Source organism: Carcharhinus amblyrhynchos, chromosome 5 (genome assembly GCF_965287045.1).
Source record: "Carcharhinus amblyrhynchos chromosome 5, sCarAmb.v2.hapA, whole genome shotgun sequence".
NCBI lineage: Eukaryota > Metazoa > Chordata > Chondrichthyes > Carcharhiniformes > Carcharhinidae > Carcharhinus > Carcharhinus amblyrhynchos.
In genome coordinates this window covers 32314691-32332585 of record NC_137328.1, presented here as the reverse complement: position 1 = coordinate 32332585, position 17895 = coordinate 32314691, and the positions used below count along the sequence as shown (strand labels likewise).

Sequence of the window (17895 nt, the reverse complement as noted above, 5' to 3'; positions counted from 1 at the left end):
CATTCACCTGACGAAGAGGGAAACCTCGAAAGCTTGTGAGTCTATTATCAAATAAATCGTTTGGACTAAAACCTGGTGTTGTCAGACTTTTTACTAAGTTGATTGGCCATGGTAAATTGCCCCTTAGTGTCAGGGGGATTAGGAGGGTAAATGTGTGGAGTTATGGGGATAGGACCTGGGTGGGATTATTGTCAGTGCAGGCCAGATGGGCCAAATGGCCTCCTTCTGTTCTCTGGATTCTATGATTCTTTTATATCCAGCAAGTACTAGCAAAGCTAGTACTGCTCCTCATACCACAGATCCTTCAAACCTGAAATAATTTAGTGAACCTTTTCTGAACTGCCTCCAGTGCCACCACATCCTTTCTCAAAAGTGACCAAAAATGAACACAATATTCCAAGTGCCTTATACAATTGTAACAACACTACTTTTATACTCTAGATCCTTTGCAATAAATGCCAAGATTTTGTTTGCCTTCCTTGTAACATTCTGCACCTGCACATCCACTTTCTGAGACTCATGCACAAAGACACCCAGGTCCCTCTGCACAGATACCTTTTGAATCTGTTTCCCATTTCAATAGTAATTTGCCCTTTTTATTCTTCTGGCCAAAATGGATAACTTCGCACTTATCCATATTAAACTCCATCTGCCAGATTCTGGCCCATTCCCCTAGCTGGTCAATATCCATTTTGTAAACTTTTTATCTCCTCATCACAGCCTGCTTTTCCCACCTAATTCAGCAAGAAGGACAAAGGGTTGATTAAGAGGGGGGAATAGAGTATGAGAGTAAGCTTGTGGGGAACATAAAAACTGACTGTATATGCTTCTATAGGTATGTAAAGAGAAAAATAGGTATGGTGAAGATATATGTAGGTCCCTTACAGTCAGAAACAGGGGAATTTATAATGGGGAACAAGGAAATGGCTGATCAACTGAATACATACTTTTGCTCTGTCTTCACAAAGGAAGACACAAATAACACACCATAAATGTTGGGGAACACATGGTTTAGTGAGAAGAAGGGACTGAAAGAAATCAGTATTAGTGGGAAAATGGTGTAGGGGAAACTGAGGGGATTAAAGGCTGATAAATCCCCAAGGCCTGATAATCTATATCCCAGATGTAGATTAAGGAAGTAGCCCTAGAAATGGTGGGTGTTTGGTAGCCGCATTCCAAGGTTTTATAGACTCCCCCACAGATTGGAGGGTGGCTAATGTAACCTCACTAATTAAAAAGATAGGGAGAGAGAATTATAGACCACGAAGCCTGACATTGGTAGCGGGGAAAATAAGAGTCCATTACAAAAGATTTAATAGCAGACCACTTGGAAAACAGCGGCAGGATTGGACAGAGTCAGCATGGATTTACGAAAGAGTGACAAATTACTGGAATTTTTTGAGAATGCAACGAGTAGAGTTAATGAATAGGAGCCAGTGGATGTGGTTTATTTAGATTGTTAGAAAGCTTTCAAGAAGGTCCCACATAAGAGATAAGCTTGTAAAATTAAAGCCCATGGGATTGGGGATAGTATATTGAGATGGATAGAAAGTTGGTTGGCGAACAGGAAACAGAGTGGGAATAAATGGGTCTTTTACCAAATAGCAGGCAGTGACTAGTGGAGTACTGCGGGGATCAGTGCTAGGACCACAGCTGTTCACCATACATACTAATGATTTAGAGAGGGAACTAAATGTAATATCTCCAAATTTGCAGATGACACAAAGCTGGGTGGGAGGGTAAAGCTGTAAGGAAGATGCAGGGATGTTTCTGTATGCTGTGGACAAGTTGGGTGACTAAGCAAATGTATGGCAGATGCAGTATAATGTGAAATTATCCAATTTGATAGCAAAAATAGGAAGACAGATTGTTATCTGGATGGCTATAAACTAAGAGGAATGTGCAATGAGACCTGGGTGTGTCCTCGTACACTAGTCACTGAAGGTAAGCATGAGGGTGCACCAGGTGGTGAAGAAGGCAAATGGTGTGTTGACCTTCATATTGAGAGGATTTGAGTACAGGAATAAGGATGTCTTGCTGCAATTATGCAGGGCCTTGGTGAGACCCACACCTGTAATATTCTGTACAGTTTTTTAGTCCCCATATTTGAGAAAGGATGCTTTTTCTATGGAGGGAGCGCAGCAAAGGTTTACCAGACTGACTTCTGGAATGGTGGGCCTGATGTATGAGGAGAGATAGAGTCAGTTACAATTATATTTGCTGGAGTTCAGAAGAAAGATAGAGGATCTCAGAGAAACTTTAAAAGTCCTAACAGGACTGGACAGGGTGGATGAAGGAAAGATGTTTCTGATGATGGGGGAGTCCAGGACCTGGGAGCACAGTGCAGGAAGATGAGTTGAAATTTCTTCAACCAATTCTCTATCAGAGAAAGCAGTTGAGGCCAAAATATTGTATGTTTTCAAGAAGGAGTTAAATATAGCTCTTGGAGCTACAGGAATCAAAGGAAATGAGGAAAAAGTGGGAACAGATTACTGAATTGGATGATCAGCCATGATCATAATGAGTGATGCAGCAGACTTAGAGGGCTGAAAGGCCTCCACTTCCTTCTATTTTCTGCTTCTATGAGATCATAAAATGTATTACCAACTCTCTCATTCACATCAAGAATGAAAGAAAACTTAAATGGAAGCAAACTCCCCTAACTTAAATCTTTTGAGCCGATCATAGTAACACACTTTATTTAGATGCATGTTAAACTACCCACAAAATCAGTTACAAAAATAGTTTTAGTTCAATAGAATGATGCCACACAAACATCTTGGCCTGGACAGCAAGAGGCTACTAGTCCACATTTAGCAATGATTGATTTCAGCTACAGGGTCGTCAAAGTAGAGACCAGGGAAGTATGAATGTTGCATGCAACTATCACTAGCTGCAAATGTGAATCCGCAGGCTGTTACTGCATAGGTCCCCAGACGCTGAGGCCTAAGGAGGCTGAAAAATAAAAACAAGAAATGCGAGAAAAAAACCAGGTAGGCTGTTCTCAGCCCTTTAGAGAAATTACATTTCAGGATGTTGCCTCTGCGTTGCCAGTCATTTTAATTCAGATTTACACTTTCATTTGACATTCTGGCCAGTTAATGTGAAACGCTGATCATGACCTCAACTTCAATCCAGTTGTAAACAACTGGCTGAATGAAAGAACATTATATTTTATTTCAACAAAACATTTTGATTAAACAAATAGAACTACGGGGCTCATGTTGACTTTGTTCAAATTCAAAACAATCCCCAATACAAGAAAGGCAAGTTAACATGGTTTTCTTCGACTTGATAAATATTTTAACACTTGTTAAAGATGGGAAATGTTGTAACTGTACCACATCACCCAGAGTACTGATTGGAATTCCCTGGGTACTACACCATAACCAAATGCAGACTTGACTTCTTCCCGTGACTCCATGTCGACAAAGTGCCCAAAGAAAGAGCTGGACAATGTAATTTCCTCCACCAACCTCATCAGTAAGTCCTTTATGTGAGATTCTGAGTATGGTGCCCACGTGTGGTCAATGTGGACCTGCACTCAGCAAGATACAGAGATTTCTCAGACTCACTGGATATTGAATCCATGCTGTTGATAGAATGAGAGAAAGGGTTCTCATCATTGATGTTGGACTGGAGCTCTGGATTTCAAAGTTGGTAAGTCAAGTTGTAACTGCCCTCTTATACTTTCTGTTTCAACAATAATCTGAGTGACACGGAACTGAGTGATTAAACAACAAGTGCAGGCATTCTCATCATAAAGGAGTCATGAGGAATATGCCATCAGATTTATACAGGTATTGTTTGCATATTGACAGTGGTCCTGCTAACTGACACATATTCATCTTGTCAGAAGCTCAAAGGAAAAAGGCTTTGCTGACATTCATGACTGGGGGAAGATATACCTGAGTGTCTGCTGAGGTCGGTCACTACATGGTGCATCAAATGGTGGATTCTGCAAAAACAACTCAATCAGCTTATACCCTCATCAAAATACGTCTCTTTTTAAAAAGAAAAAATGAGACATCTTATTAAGTATGTCTCCTTGCTGGCAGCCTGTAACTAATGTACCGGACAGCTACGAGGACAAGGGGATTTCTTTTACAACCAATGACCTCCTCCATCCCCCAGTGACTCCTGCTATACTCTACAGAATGGCCTTGACTATACATGTGTTATTTAATCAGTTCACTATCTTTGAAACCCAAATGGCCTTAAAAAAGCCCCAGTGGCTTCTTCAGCCAGTAGGAACCTGCTGATAAAGGTCGGGGAAGCAAGGAATGCTAAGAAGTTCAAATGTGTTGCTGAGCCCAGAGGATAAAGAATTGACTCTTCGCAAAACAGTATACCATTCACCAGTTTACAAATCATGCTCACTATCTACAATTGCACTGCAGTTTATTGCATAATCCCCATCATTTAAAACAAGTTTTTTAAATATAAACAATAGCACCGGCCACAAATGCATACCTAATATTTTATAATGATTGTCCAGTTCTCACCATCACATGATACAAGTTGCATTTTCTTACAGTTCATCCCTAATAATACCAACACGTCGTTTTCACACAAAACCAAAGATGCTGAAAAAAATACAATGTCCACTATGATAACAAAAAGGAACCAATGGCGTAGAACTTGAGCCTTGCGTCAGGAATACATGCAGAACACCTTCTCCACTCGTGAGGCAAATGGCGTTCCATGAGGTTGTGAGGAGCTCCTCAGTTTTGCTCAGAAGAACCACCTGAAAGCTTCCCCTCCACCAGGGACGATTACCCTCTACAGAAGGGAAAGGAAGGAAAAGTTAGATTAATAATTAAGAATAGAAAACAATCCAACAATGAAGTTGTTGCTTTTGTACTTTAATATTCTTTTCTTGGTGAATAGAGTGAAGTGGATTTGTAGTCTGATTAACAGTCTGACAAACCATGATGTGTTTAGATAGATTAGCCATGCTAAATTGCCCCAGTATCCAAAGTTGTGGAGGTTAGATGGATTAGCCATGGTAAATGAGCAGGATTATAGGGATGCTCTGTTGGAGAGTTGGTGCAGACACGATGGGCCGAACAGTCTCCTTCTGCAATTATATTTTTACTAGTTGATAGGGTAGTTAGGCCTGTAGAGACGAGAAGGTTTTATGAGTTATGGCAAGGTTGCCCACACCCACCAGATGGAGGGAATCCACTAGATGTCAATGTAGAATTTAGAATTAGAAGACCAGCTTTGGTTTTCATTTGCTGGGAGTGTGCAGAGCTCAGCTCAAACCTGGAAATTTCTCACTCAGCCACTTAACCAAAGATTCACTTTCATTGCTGAAGTTGAAATGAAAATGCTAATCAGTCAGTGTCAATAAAATCGGGTTAACATTTTGAGTGTGTGCATTAGTGAACTCTGATGGAAGGGACACAGGATACAGTCACAGGTTATGGTTGAGGAAGAACAAATCAGAGATTAGAAGCTTAATTCCCACCCAGACAAAATTGAAATTCAGTTCGACACATCTGAAAAAGCGATGGAAAATGTCCACCAAAGCTGCTGGATTTTTGTAAAAAGGTTTATTCAGGATCTTCAGAAAGAGAAGGTGCCAATCTTACCCAGTCTGGCATACACATGATTCTAGACCCACACATTGTGGTTAACATTTAACACCCACAGGACAGGCAACTTGTACTGCACTGAAAATTCACAGGGCATCATTTAGATTTTATCCTCCTACAAAAAGATGAGTCTAGTTTAGTACTTAATGGAATTATTGACCTAACCTCTAGAATCATTTTACTTCATTATTCAAAGTGAGATGAGCTGTTTCATATTGCATTTCTAAGGATCAATAAGTTACATAGAATCTATAACACAGAAACAGCTATTTTACCATTTTGATTCTAAGTGCTGGGTGGACTAGAAGCTGGAAGTATTTCAGATCTGACTTTTAGACCCGTTCTCAGGCAACCGCATACGCACTCTGCCTAAAAAAAATCCACAATTCTGAATCGCATTGCACAAATCTGTGGGGCTTAACGCACCCAAAATCCTGCAGCTCCATTCGGCACCTCCAAATGTGCATGCGCAGACAAACAGTGATAGAAAAACACTCCCCACCACATCCCCTCCCGGGCTGGATAATGTCTCCCCTTGCCCCCACAGACATTGCCCCATCCCGCAACATTAATGAGCCCCTTATCCTCCACCATCTAGACCAATTGTGGGCCCCTCCCCCTTCCCCCCACAGATCTCAGGCAGAGAGATCCACCCTCCTCCCTCCACTCTACAGATATCAGGCAGAGTGATCCCCCTCACCGTTAGACGATAAGGCAAAGGAGCAGAATAGGCCACTCGGCCCATCGAGTCTGCTCCGCCATTCAATCATGGCTGATTATTTTTCTCATCCCCATTCTCCTGCCTTTTCTCCATACCCCATGAGCCCCTTATTAACACCTGATCATTTATTAATTGCCTTACCTATCTCTGCCTTAAAGGCACTCAATGACCTGGCCTCCACAGCCTTCTGTGATGAAGAGTTCCACAGATTCGCCACTCTCTGGCTGAAGAAATTCTTCCTCATCTCTGTTTTAAAGGATCGCTCCTTTAGCCTGAAGTTGTGCCCTCTGGTTCTAGTTTCTCCCACTAGTGGAAACATCCTCTCCATGTCCACTCTATTCAGGCCTTGCAGTATCCTGTAAGTTTCAATAAGATCTGCCCTAAACTCCGAGTACAGACCCAGAGTCCTCAAATGTTCCTCATATGATGAGCTCTTCATTCCAGGGATCGTTCTTGTGAACCTCCTCTGGATCCTTTCCAAGGTCAGCACATTCTTCCTTAGGTATGGGGCCCAAAACTGCTCACAATACTTCAAATGGGGACTCACCGCCCACCCTGGACCCTCCCGCACAACGCCACCATCTCCTCTGGACTCCGATGGCTGTGTGACACCTCCCTCTCTCTCCCCTGTCCCCAATCACTGAGGCACTGATCCATCACCCGCTCCCCTCACCATCAGCACACCTGCAAGTGCTCACTTGCCTTTTCCTCAGTGTTAACAAGCTAACAATATGTAACTTGCTGGAATGCTCTGCCAAACCACCTGCAGCTGATCTGCCCTAATAAGGGGCAGCTCCATTAAAAACTCAGGAACAGACAGGCAGGTAGGCATTCCTGCACAAAATGTGCGCACGACCAGCCCCCCAATTTATTGAGGGCGACCTCAGGAGGCTGTTGGATGCAGCAGAGGTGAGGCAGGACACCCTCTTCCCCCCAAGAGGACACAGACCCAAGGTTCTGGTGGAAATGCGGCCTGGGAGGAAGTTGCTGTCTCAGTCAGTGCCAGGGCACTGGCCCCCTGAACTGGGAAACAATGCCGGAAAAAAGTCAATGGCCTCATCCGTGCAGCACGGGTGAGTAATGAACCCAATCTTGCATCTTTCTCTGAATCTCTCCCAGATCCCCCCATCGCCAGCATCCTGCATGTTTCCAGCCCTGACCCCCAAGCACCAGCTTTCTATACCCCCAAGAGCTCCACTTCTTGCCTTCTAAGGGCTACCCCCTGATACTCTGCAGGAGTCACGCCACCTTTTGTGGCTCTTTATGTCTCCACCAGAGAAGACCGACCATAACACCCAGGAGAGGGCAAAGACAGAGGGTGGTGAGCCAGACCTCTGGGGCCTCATCCCTTTTGAGGAGCAGGCACTGGAGCTCTCAAGAGAAGGGGAGATGTGGCTGTCAGTGACAGTATGGTCAGGCTGCCGTCAAGACGTGAGCACCTGTCATTCCTCCACTCACTTTGAGGCAACTTCTCGGGGGCATGCGTTTCAGGTGCAAGGGGCAAGGTTTAAAGGAGATGTATGAGGCACATTTATTTTGCACAGAAAGGGTAGTGGGTGGCTGGAACTCACTGCCAGGGGAGGTCTCGGAGGCAGACACGATAGTGACCTTGAACAGTGTCTTTACAGCTACGTGAATGGGATGGGAATAGAGGCATATGGTCCCCAGAAGGGTAAGGGGTCACAAAACAGATGGGCAGCTTGGTCGCTACAGGCTTGGGGGGCCTATTTCTGTGATGTCATTTTCTTGGTGCTTTGCTCTATGTTCGATGGAGAAATGTGAATCACGTGTTTGGCATCCTGGATTCCTCTCCCTCCCTTGTGCTTAACCTTGTGTCCTGTGTTGCAGGAACACATCCAGTTGCCCGGGGCCTTCTGGACTCCAAGCCCATACTGCAGTTCCTGCCCCTCCTGGTCCAGACAGCTTGGACGAGGATATGGGTGAAGGGACATCTGAGGGTGGCACCGTTTTGGTGTCAGCTGCAACCTCACAACTCACTACCCCAGATACTGACACGTGGGTGGGTCCAGTTAGCGCTGAGGCTTCTGGGTCACTCTCTGGTGAGCACGACACATCAAGTGGAGGAGGGAATGTCTGAGGCCTCTGGCAGGCGGGGGCCTGCAGGACTGAGGACTCAGCTGGCCCCAGGTTACATGCTGGGCCTCTGAGATCACTTCTCCCTCAGCTGCTGGAGATGCAGCAACAGAGCCAGGGATTTTAGGAGGGGCGGACGGCCACACTGGACCAACTGCTGTAGGGGCAAGGTTTAAAGGAGATGTATGAGGCATATTTATTTGTACAGTGAGGGTAGTGGGTACCTGGAACTCACTGCCGGCGGAGATCGCGGACTCAGATACATTAGTGACCTTTAAGGGGTGTCTTTACAGCTATGTAAATTGGATGTGAATAGAGGCATATGATCCCCAGAAGAGTAGGGGTTACAAAACAGATGGGCAGACTGGTCGCTTTCAGATGGACCAGCTATCGCCTGTCTTGCTTGCTTCCCAAGCCAACTCTGCAAGGATAGCTTCTGCAGTGGAAATCCTGGAGCAGGGGATCCTCACCATGAGTGGCAGGCTCCAAGTGATATCCGAGTCACAGCAGGCCACAGCTGAGGGACTGAACAGGATTCTCGAGGTTCTGCAGCCCATGGCTGAGAGGCTCACGAGCTTGCAGGAGACCCAGCGAGATAGTGCAAACACACAGCGGGCTTATGGCAGCAGCCCTTGAGAATGCCCTTGAGGGTCATGGCTGAGGGGTTGCAGAGCATGGTCCAGTCTCAGAGGGCACTTGCTGCAGCCATTGAGCCCCAACCCCCGACACAAGTGGCGACCACAGAGGACTCGACCAACATGTGTAGGACACAGGTGGTCCTCCAGGTGGTGCTGAAGCTTCTGGAGGTCACTGCTGTCCCATGGAGTGACCCAGGGCCCACAGGAACCCCAAGGGAGGAGCCCATGCTGGGGCCTTCCAACCAGGAGATTGTGGCTGTGGAGACACCTTCTGACTCTCCCGCCTTCCTGACACCGCGGCATCTCGGGGCAGTGGGATGAAGAGGGTGTCATGGAAACATCCCAGACACCTAGAAACAAGTCCACAGGCAATGGGGCAAGGTGGGCAGCCTGCCCCCTTCAGCTCCGATGTACATTCTGGGAAGTCACTGAGACGTAGTGGTAGGCCACATAAGGTGTAGTTGCACGAGTGAAGGGTTCTACTAGTTAGAAAGATATTTAAGCACCTTAACATTTTCTGTTCACAAGTTTTTATGTTAGAACGCCTGATTTAACACTTTTATTGCAATTAATGTTTTTGTACCACCCATCTGTGACTAATTTGTCTTGAAAAGGAATCCCCTTGCATTGATGATTGTCGGAATGATGCTTCATGTTGATGTCAGTTGGGGAGGCCCCTCAATACTGTGTCACCAAGGAAAGGAAGGCATTGGTTCCCCAGATCTCATGAGCGATACCCATCCAAGAGCCCTCTATGGGAGTTTCAGATCCCTTACCTACTTCATAGACGTGGGCCCAGGTGCCAGCATGCATGCGGAGCTCAGGTAGGAGTCAGACTAGTTTGCACCAGGGTATCGTCATAATGGTGCTTAGTGAGTCACCATCATCCTCCTGCCTGCCAAAAAAACTCACTAACACAGAGTACCCAGACCCGTTACTCTGGAGTGACATAGAAGGAATTTTGTTGCGGGGGTTGAGGGGGGGGAGGGGGGCGGTGGAGGAATGAAACCCATAGACACGTAACCTAGCAACTGAACTGCCTAGTAATCCAAGACCTCCCTGGCCACCCTTGCATGCCTCATTTGAGCTGCCAGCCCTCCAGCGCCAGAGTTGGTATTCCTCAGTGTGCTCTTCCTTTTCCTCCTCCTTCTCCTCTTCTTCCTCTTCCTCCTCCTCCTGCTGGTCATACTCCCCAGTGACGCCCAGCTGGTCAGCCTCCACATTCTCCTCCTCCTCCAAGGGGTCACTTCTCTGTATTACCAGATGGTGCAAGGCACAGCACACGACCACTACATGGGAAGAGATCACTGGGTTGCATTAGAGGGCCCCGCCAGATTGGTCCAGGCACCAGAATCGCATTTTGAGAAGCCCTATGCACTACCGCACGGTTGTTTACATGGGCCTCATTATTGCAGGTCTCCGCCACAGACACAGGCGTCATCAGTCATGTCCATAGCAGGCAACCCATATCACCCACGAGCTACCTCCGCAGCCTGGGCTCCTCCTCAAATGCCTCTGGGATGTCCAAGCTCCAGACAATGAAGCTATCATGTACACACTATCTGGATGTCTTGCGCAGACATGCATAATATTCATATTATGGTTGCACATGAGTTGAACATTCAGGGAGTGGATCCCTCTTCTGTTGATGAATTTCTGCAGATTCTGTAGGGGGGCTTTGAGGGTGACGTGTGTGTAGTTGATGGCCCCTTGTACATTAGGCATTCCTGCAGCCCGGGCTTCCTGATGGGCCTGGTCCAGGTTAAATTTGATGTACTGCCCAGCCCGGAATACAGGGCTTCTGTGACCTGTTGGACACAGGTGTGCACAGCTGGTTGGGAGATGCCACAGACATCTCCGCTGAGAGTCTGGAAGGAGCCAGTCGCATAGAGCGGCTGTCAATTTAACAGCCACCGAGAGTGGGTGCCCCCACCACCACCGCTCCCCCCCTTCCCTCGGCCCCTAGGTGTCAGGTCCTGCAACAGGTTGCACAGGTGTTGCACTGTCACCTTTTGGAGGCGGAGACGTCGGCGGCACATGGTATCCGACATCTGCTCGAAGGACACTCGTGCACAGAACTGCCGGGGTCTCTGCTCCATCCTTCTCCTTACCCGCACACCCCCAGGTGAATGGCAGCCACCTCCTGCCTCTGGTGGTCATCTCCTTCTACTCCTGCAAGTGGTAAGGCCAGGCCTCCTGTACCCTCAATTCTGCCTCCTCATCTCCAGCAGCAACCAAAAGAACAGCAAAATCGGTTGGTTGCATTGCAAAAACCATCTTGTCACTCAGAGGTTGAGGAGGGTGGAGCTGGAGAGGAACACATGTAGAGGTTAAGGAATGCTGCTTGTCACTAGCACATCAACAATCACTCTCCATCCTCCCCATCTCCCCACAATCACAGCTCCCCCCATTCCCTCAGCCACGTGCTCCCCAGAATCCCAGCTCCTTGCAAAGTTGAGAGGCTGCAGCAGTGTAATTTGCACAATCTTTCAGCTGGATGTGAGTTGAGTGCACTGTGACTAGCAGCATGACAAGACCTGAGGTCAGTGCTATGACCCAGGTCTGTGCGACAAATTGGACATCGGAGACGCTGCAGAGCAAAGCCCCACCCCCCACACTTGCAGAGCCGCCACTGATCCGAGAAAGAAAATGGCCACAACAAAAGGACACTCGTGAGCAGTAGCGAGCCATCGGATGCTACACACTTACCTCCTCACTAATTCTCACTGATGGAGCGCCTGAATCAGACTTTCATGAAGCATGTCTATTAGCATCGAATGGGGATTTGTGGATGCGGTGGTAAAGGGGAAAGTGCCGGTAAAGTTGGGCGTACAGCACATTAATTCAATTTAAATGTATTGAAAAGGGCATGACGGCTGTTTACGAGCCATGGTAAAGGGGAAACTGGCATGGAGAAGGGCACAAATCGTGCTACTCGCCTCTTGCCCGACTTTACCAATTTTTTGCATCCGAAAACGGGTGCAACGTGATGGTAAGATCAAGCCCACAGTATTCGGCCCAACCAGACCAATTCACACTCCACTCAAGCCTCCTCTCTTTTAAACCTGTATTAGCATGATCCTCTCATCCCTTCTGTCTCATATACTGAACTGGTCTGTCTAAAAGGCATCAATACTATTCACCTCAACAGCTCGCTATGGCAACGAGCTCCACATTCTCACCACTCACTGGGTAAAGAACTTTTTTTCAGAATTTCCTATTTGATTTTTGGGACTAATCAATGGCATATAGTTCAATTTTTCCATAGAATTGGAAATACTTTGCACTTGCTCCATCAAAGCATTTCATAATTGTAAAGATCTCCAATAGGGATGGTATGGTAGCACAGTGGTTAGCACTGCTGCCTCACAGTGCCAGGGGTCTGTGTTCAATTTATGGCTTTAGACATGGTCTGTGCAGAGTATGCATGTTGTCTGCATAAGTTTCCTCCACATGCTCCAGTTTCCTCTCTCAGTTTGAAAGATGTGCTGGCTCAGTGCATTGTTCATGCTAAATTCTTCCTCAGTGTAACCCCAACAGGTGCCAAAATGTGGCAACGAGGAGATTTTCACAATAACTTCATTGGAGTGTTAATGTAAGTCTTTTTGTGATGCCAATAAATAAACTTTAAACCTTGATTGTCACTTTTCATGACCCAGTCTAATTGTTCATCCCCTCCTGATCGCTCTTTGCTGGTATCATTCTTTTGATTCTTTTTGCACCCTATCCAGCATCTTTTCAGCACAGGGCAAGTAGAATTGTGCACATTACTCCAAATGTTATGGAACCGAGGTTCAATATAAATTTTGTGTAGCTTCTCTACTTTTCATTCTTTCCCTCTAGAAATAAACTCAATTGGTTGCTTTTTTTTTAAACGGCCTTTATGTTCGGTGTTCTTGAGTTTGAATTTCTCCTCATCTTAGAAGACTTTCTGTGTTCAAGAATGGTTACATATAGTTTTCTTCATTGAAAATAAATTGGGAGAAATTTTGATTTCCAGGAAAAGAAGACTGGACAAGGTGTAAAATGAGCTGCTAATTCATTATCACCCAGAAATAGAAGTTAAAATTACCCCCATCATAATTACATGCAATCCCCGTGATGCCAGTGTTAAAGGTGCCATACTGTGTGACACACAACAGCTGCTGTTTTATGGTGAGAGTATGTTACCCTGAGATTGTGCAATCTCCCCACTGGGCTCCCATTAAGTCAGCTAAAACGCTTTTGAAATTTTATTATGCCCATCAGTTTTCTAAGTCAATGAAATCCCTCATATATAATACATGTATTTCAACACAAAAAAAATATATTTCACTGTAACATTAAATTTATCAAGTGATTTTACATGCCTCTTCCTAGAGCCTGGTCTTGAAGTACAAACTAAATGTGCAAATTTAGTTTGCAAATCAATGACCTGCTGCAATGTTTTTCTTACAATTAATTTTGAAACAGGAGAACACATCACAGAAGCTTTACTGAGGTTAGTTACTTTTAAAAGACAACTTACTTCTAGTAAGAGATAGGAAAGTGACTGTCGTCTGATTGCACAGCTATCGTCGCATTTGTGTGTGCAAACTGTGACTTTACTGTAACAATGGGGAGATGGTGGTATAAATGATATTGTTACTCGACTAGTCAACCAGAGACCTAGAATAATGCTGTAGGGACCTAGGTTCGATCCCACTACGAAGGAGAGGCTTTTACTTTTTAAAATGCCAGTGGGCTGCCAGGATCTTGCAACAGCAATCTCTCCAGAAGCTGTTGCTTCTTTTATCAATTACATTAAATCTGTGGCCTCTTGTTCTCAATCCTTTCGCTTAAGGGAACAGTTTCTCTATCTACTCTGTTCAGACCCCTCATGATTTCAACACATCTGTCAAATCTTCTCTTCATATTCTTTTCTCCAAGGAGAACAGCTTCAACTTCTTCAATCCGTCATATAGCTGAAGTTCCTCATCTCTGAAACCATTTTCATTTCTGCACTCTCTCCAACGTCTTCACACACTTCCTACTGTGTATGCCTGGAACTGAACTCAATACCCAAGTTGAGGTTTTATAAAAGTTTATCATAACTTTCTGGCTATTTACTCTGTTCCCCTATTTATAAAATCCTGGATTCCATATGCTTTATTGACCGTTTTCTCAAGCTGCTCTATCATCTTCAGTGAGTTAATGCATAAACCCCCTGCACCTGTTGCATTTGTGTGTGCAAACTAACTTTACTGTAACAATGGGGAGTATAATGGTATTGTTATTCAACTAGTCATCCAGAGACCCAGAATAATGCTACAGGACCTAGGCTTGATCCCACTATGAAGGAGAGGCTCCTGCAGCCCCTTTAGAATTGTACCCTTTGTTTTAAATTAAAGGGTGCAAAACCCCACAGGCAGGAGAGAGAAAGAAATAAAGCAAAAAATACAAAGAGTTTTCAAAAAAAACTGAGAAAGGCAACATCTTCTCTAATCCACCCATATAATGTCAGAGCTGAGTGACTTGTGTAAAATCATTATGAATGATTGGACTGAGGGTAAGCACCTTAGAAGAGCTAATGAGAAAAGAACTGGGATTAGCAAAGCGCTAGACAAACTGTGAATACAGGGCTGAGGCCCTAGATAATTAGAGAATTATTAAATCCAAAGCTAAGTATGAATCTGTAGAACAGCTTACAATTAAACTGGTTTCTCCATGACAATGTTGTGATGGAGGACTGAATCAGCAGCAAGTTTTCAAAGTGATTATTTTCGGATGTCACTGTTTTCAACATTGGTTTGAAGTACTAAAGCTATAATGGCAATTCCTGAATTGAACTGGCCGACATATGCAACATATTTACTCCATAATCTCATGCTGCAGTTGATGAGAGCTATCCACCCTTAGGAAAGATGGTGGCCCAGTGGTAATGTCAGAAAACTCATAATTCAGAGACCCAGGCTAATGCTGTAGGGACATGGGTTCGAATCCCACCATGACAGCCGATGAAATTAAATTAATAAGTTTGGAATACAAAACTAATCTCAGTAATGATGACCATGAAACCATCATTGATTTTTGATAAGTCTTTTATAGCATCATCCCCTAAGGACCATTCTTAATGTTAATTTGCACCAAGTTATGTTATCTGCCATGCTCCAAGGTAAGCTTAGAAAAAAATCCATTTATATGTGGAGCTCTAAGCAATATTGGTGTTTGACACTTTTCAGTTTACCTCCATCTTCTCAAAGGTAATTAGAGATGGGCAATTAAAGTGTTTTCCTGTATGTGTACCAGCAGTACAATATTGGTACTATAACAATATTGGTATTGTAAGGAGTATTAGTCTCCCCTGCTATGGAATATTGGTATTTGTCTATCTGGAGTATGGGCACTGTTGTGTAAATATTCTCTCTCCCAAGTACTACTTGACTGTACATTAATACTTGCAGTTACAAAGGTCAACTCGGCTATACACTGACTAAATAAGTTACTCAATTATTTTGTGATAACTGTTAAATCTCCATTGAAATTCAAAATATTGTTACATTCAAATCATTACAATTTATGGACAGAGAAACCCAAATAATCTTAACACCAAATAAGCCATATTTTGCTAGGGTAGGGCATCTAACGGTATCTGTCATCATGACTCCCCATGCATATTTTAAGTTTGTCACAATGTATGAGCTGATAACATCACAGTGAGACAAAGAGAGCGTTTGGCACCAGAATGAACTGGGAAAGTGATGGTGTCCGCTATTCAAAAAGGGAGGTAAAGAAAAAAAGGGAACTAAATACCAGTGAGCCTAATGTCCGTACTGGGGAAGTTGCTAGGGTCTATTACAAGGATTTCATAATTTGGCATTTAGAGGGCAGAGGTATAATCAGACAAAGTCAGCTTGGATTTATAAAAGGGAAATCATGCTTGAATAATCCATTAGAATTTCTTGAGGATTAACTAGTAGAGTTGACCAAAGGGAACCAGTGGACATAGTTTATCTGATTGGAGTCAGTGACCAGTGGGGTTCCCACAAGGGTCTGTGCTAGGACCCCAACTGTTCACATTATATATTAATGATTTGGAAAAGGGAACTGAATGTATTATCTCCAAATTTGCAAATGATACAAAATCGGGTGGGATGGTGAGCTCTGAGGAGGATGCAGAGATATTCAGCATGATTTGGACAAGCTGAGTGTGTGGGCATCTGCACAGCAGATGCAGTATAATATGGATAAATGTGAGGTTATCCACTTTGGTAGCAATAATAGGAAGGCAGATTATTACTTAAATGGGTGTAAACTGAGAGAGGTGGACACTCAACAAGACCTTAGAGTCATTGTGCAACAATTGCTGAAAGTAAGCGCACAGATACAGTAGGCAGTAAAGAAGGCAAGTGGTATGTTGGCCTTCATAGTGAGAGGATTTGAGTATAAGGGTTAGGGATGTTTTGCTGCAACTGTACAGGGCATTGGTGAAGCCACAACTGGAGTACTGTGCGCAGTTTTGGTGTCCTTACCTAAGGAAGGATGTCCTTGCTATAAAGGGAGTACAGCGAAGGTTTACCAGGCTGATTCCTGTCATATGAGGGACTATGTCGGTTAGGATTATATTCACTGGAGTTTAGAAGAGAGAGGAGATCTCATAGAAACTTAGACAATTCTAATAGAGTTACACAGGGTAGATTCAGAAAGAATGTTTCCAACCGTAGGGGAGTCCAGAACTAAGGGTCATAGTTTGAAAATAAGGGGTAAATCTTTTAGAACTGAGGTGAAGAGAAATGTCTTCACCCAAAGGGTGGTGAATATGTGGGATTCACTGCCATGAAATATAGTTGAGGCCAAAACGTTGTCTGATTTCAAGAAGAAATTAGATATAGACCTTGGGGCTAAAGAGATCCAAGGATATAGGGGAAAGGGGGCAATAGGATATTGAATTTGATGATCGGCCACGATCAAAATGAATGGTGGAGCAGGCTTGAAAGGCTGAATTACCTACTTCTACTTCTAGTTTCTATGTTCATACAAAACAGAAAATGTTGGATCATCTAGACTTGAATCATTGGCTCTACTCTCTCTCTGCAGATGCTGTGAGACCTGCTGAGATTTTCCAGCATTTTCAGTTTTATTTCAGATTCCAGCATCCACGGTATTTTGCTTTTATCCTCATTCCAACTCATGCCACTCCATGACTCCCATACATCCCCTTAACTCTGTATACGTTCTATGCTAAATTAGCGCAAACATGCTGACCCATATCACTAATCATAGCCTATATTAACCCCATGCCAATTTAGTGCCAACAGATGCCCTTAACACCTTTTGCACTTATGTCCTCCTGTCCAACTCATCCAGAATCCACCACAGGCAAGCCTCAGGAGCCATGCTAAAATAAAATGAAATGAAATGAAGTTCTAAGTAGCTATTATAGACTCCACCATATTAAATAAACTCCCATTGATAAAAGCCCTTCAAGTATGTAATCCCTTCTAAAAACTGTTTCATAACTCCAAATCAGAGACAGTTAATCTCTTTAAAACTACTTGGAGCTTTCAATTAAGATATTAATTTATAACTCCACACTCCGATAAAGGTACATTATGGAAGATGTCAAGCAGCACTAATCCTATAATGATATACCTCAGGCTGATGTCAACAAACAGCTAATGAAATTACAAGCTTCAATTTCATTCAACCATCAACTGTTTTTTTTCCTTAAAAAAATTAAAGAGCAGGGAATTTAAATGATAGATTACAATTCCACACATCCATCTCTTACGCACATTCATGTCTACTCTTAACAATGCCAAAGGGTACCTGGCCTCTTGCTAAGTGGTAAGTGAGTTCGCCAAAAGAGAATGCAATTTCTCCA

At 44.1% G+C, this 17895-nt stretch overlaps 1 protein-coding gene across 1 annotated transcript in view; it reads right to left on the bottom strand.

Moving 5' to 3' along the window:
• Nucleotides 1–2746: 2746 nt before the first annotated feature.
• LOC145343413 (CXXC-type zinc finger protein 4-like) overlaps nucleotides 2747–17895 on the bottom strand; it is a 96744-nt gene continuing 81595 nt past the window's right edge. The window contains exon 3 of the mRNA XM_080189638.1: nucleotides 2747–4782. Coding sequence (XP_080045764.1) covers nucleotides 4735–4782 — 48 coding nt within the window. The 3' untranslated portion in view covers nucleotides 2747–4734. The remainder of the gene's footprint in view (nucleotides 4783–17895) is intronic.